General features: G+C 36.4%; 2 protein-coding genes across 2 annotated transcripts; both read left to right on the top strand.

Annotated features, from left to right (window-relative positions):
- Positions 1–233: 233 nt before the first annotated feature.
- On the top strand, positions 234–950 carry LOC116656451 (WD repeat-containing protein on Y chromosome-like; the record flags this gene model as incomplete). The annotated part of the gene is made up of 1 exon (XM_032456079.2): positions 234–950. A coding segment is annotated over one exon (672 nt), but the record flags the coding sequence as incomplete, so codon positions are not given.
- A 156-nt stretch (positions 951–1,106) lies between these two features.
- Positions 1,107–1,823, top strand: LOC26515556 (WD repeat-containing protein on Y chromosome-like; the record flags this gene model as incomplete). The annotated part of the gene is made up of 1 exon (XM_014903594.3): positions 1,107–1,823. A coding segment is annotated over one exon (672 nt), but the record flags the coding sequence as incomplete, so codon positions are not given.
- Positions 1,824–2,616: the final 793 nt, after the last annotated feature.

The raw sequence follows: 2,616 nt of genomic DNA, 5'->3' as shown, positions 1-2,616 counted from the left end.
GGGTTGAAGAAAGCGAAAGTGAGAACTCAGTCCTGCCAGGTTCTTTTTTTTTTGCCTGCGTATGAATTTCGATGTTCAGTCGCTTTTTTTTTAAGTTCATATATAAAATGTTTGTATATATTTTTTTGATCTGTATACCTCTACCTGTGTTTAATATCTGCAAGGGTATATAAACTTTGGCACCGCCCGAAGTTAGCTTTCCTATTGTATTTTTAATACATATACAATAATTTTTTTTAAGAGGAAGCCATGATTATTCTTGTCGCTTATGGACACAAGGTGGCCGCTATTTAGGTACTTTGGGCACAGTTTTGCCCTGGTCTAAGCTGACTCCTTTTGAGCGAGCAGGAGATGATAGTCAAACATATCGAATGCCGCCTGATATCAAGAAGGTAGCTAGTTCAACAACACTAAAAGTCATTTCTGGCCTACAAGCAGAAAGAATGGTAAAACGTCAAGAAGGAAAAGTTACTGAGGACCGAGATGAGGACACCGCACAAACAGAGGATGTTACGGAATTGAAAAGACTTTTGGATAGCCCTATTAAGGAGCCTATTCTTGGAAAACATTTTGAGCTACCTGGCCGCACTGTTCTGGACCAGCACATTGAACTTGATACCTCTCAGAGCTACATAGCTGTATACACGCATCTTAAGGTGCATTCCACTGAAATGTTAGAGCGACTACCCACTCCAGCTGTAATTGGAAAAGTTCAAGCGGAGAATTATTTGCATCATTATGTGCCTGTCGAAGGTAAGGTGGACATCAGCGGCTCTTCTTTAAATATAAAGCAACCAACGCGACGTCGATCTGGTAAAACACATGACCCGCGCAACATTCGAACAGCCAAAGCACGACTCGATATTGGAATGGGTCTTAGTTCTAGCCATGCTTCACAACAATAAATAAAAAATGTATATTTCACTATAGCATAATATGACAAAAAATTAATAAAAAATTTACGTTATTTGTTTTAATAAAAAGAAAATTATATTTTTTTGATCTGTATACCTCTACCTGTGTTTAATATCTGCAAGGGTATGTAAACTTTGGCACCGCCCGAAGTTAGCTTTCCTATTGTATTTTTAATACATATACAATAATTTTTTTTAAGAGGAAGCCATGATTATTCTTGTCGCTTATGGACACAAGGTGGCCGCTATTTAGGTACTTTGGGCACAGTTTTGCCCTGGTCTAAGCTGACTCCTTTTGAGCGAGCAGGAGATGATAGTCAAACATATCGAATGCCGCCTGATATCAAAAAGGTAGCTAGTTCAACAACACTAAAAGTCATTTCTGGCCTACAAGCAGAAAGAATGGTAAAACGTCAAGAAGGAAAAGTTACTGAGGACCGAGATGAGGACACCGCACAAACAGAGGATGTTACGGAATTGAAAAGACTTTTGGATAGCCCTATTAAGGAGCCTATTCTTGGAAAACATTTTGAGCTACCTGGCCGCACTGTTCTGGACCAGCACATTGAACTTGATACCTCTCAGAGCTACATAGCTGTATACACGCATCTTAAGGTGCATTCCACTGAAATGTTAGAGCGACTACCCACTCCAGCTGTAATTGGAAAAGTTCAAGCGGAGAATTATTTGCATCATTATGTGCCTGTCGAAGGTAAGGTGGACATCAGCGGCTCTTCTTTAAATATAAAGCAACCAACGCGACGTCGATCTGGTAAAACACATGACCCGCGCAACATTCGAACAGCCAAAGCACGACTCGATATTGGAATGGGTCTTAGTTCTAGCCATGCTTCACAACAATAAATAAAAAATGTATATTTCACTATAGCATAATATGACAAAAAATTAATAAAAAATTTACGTTATTTGTTTTAATAAAAAGAAAATTATTTTTTTTTAGAGGTATTTTTTTAAATTTATTCACAAAAAACAATCTAAAAACAATATTGCTTTCTCAAACAATGTTAATTTTTTTTCTAGTGTCTAACATTGTTCTAGGAACAACTTTAATTGTTCCTAGAACAGTGTTTATTTATGATACTACTAGTGTATACAAATGTAGATAATAAAATAAATATTTACATTTACACATAAGCTTTGACACCTGCTCTGCCGACGCATATGTACTCTTTGTTTAGCAATTGTAACAGAATTAAGATTTATTTTAAAATAAACGACCAATAGTACTACATGGCAGTCATTTTTTAAATAAATTAATATGTTTTTATTATATCAGAGTTAATTTAAAAGTTTTAGCGACATATAAATAGTCTGAGGGGTTGAAGCGAGCGACGAAGTGAAAACGCAAGAGTGCGGCTCAACCCTTGATGCTGCGGAGGTACCGAAAGATTTTCCGGCAGCTGCCTGACCCGACTGGTATGTTCTTTTTCTTATAATCAAAAGTTTCAATGTTGTTTGTACTTTGCCTGCGTATGAATTTAGATGTTCAGTCAGTTCTAATGAAGTTCCTATATATAAATTTCTTTTGTGTATATTTTTTATCTGCACCTGTGTTTGATATCTGCAAAGGTATATAAACTTTGGCTCCGCTCGAATTTATGTTTTCTATTTTATTTTTTATATATATAAATTAATTAATTTAAGGGGTAGGTATAGTTGTATGTCCGTTGCTGGAGAGGAT

The sequence above is a fragment of the Drosophila ananassae genome, unplaced genomic scaffold (genome assembly GCF_017639315.1).
Source record: "Drosophila ananassae strain 14024-0371.13 unplaced genomic scaffold, ASM1763931v2 tig00000134, whole genome shotgun sequence".
Taxonomy (NCBI): Eukaryota; Metazoa; Arthropoda; class Insecta; order Diptera; family Drosophilidae; genus Drosophila; species Drosophila ananassae.
The sequence above is the reverse complement of the archived record's forward strand: the minus strand, read 5'-3'. Positions and strand labels throughout refer to the sequence as shown.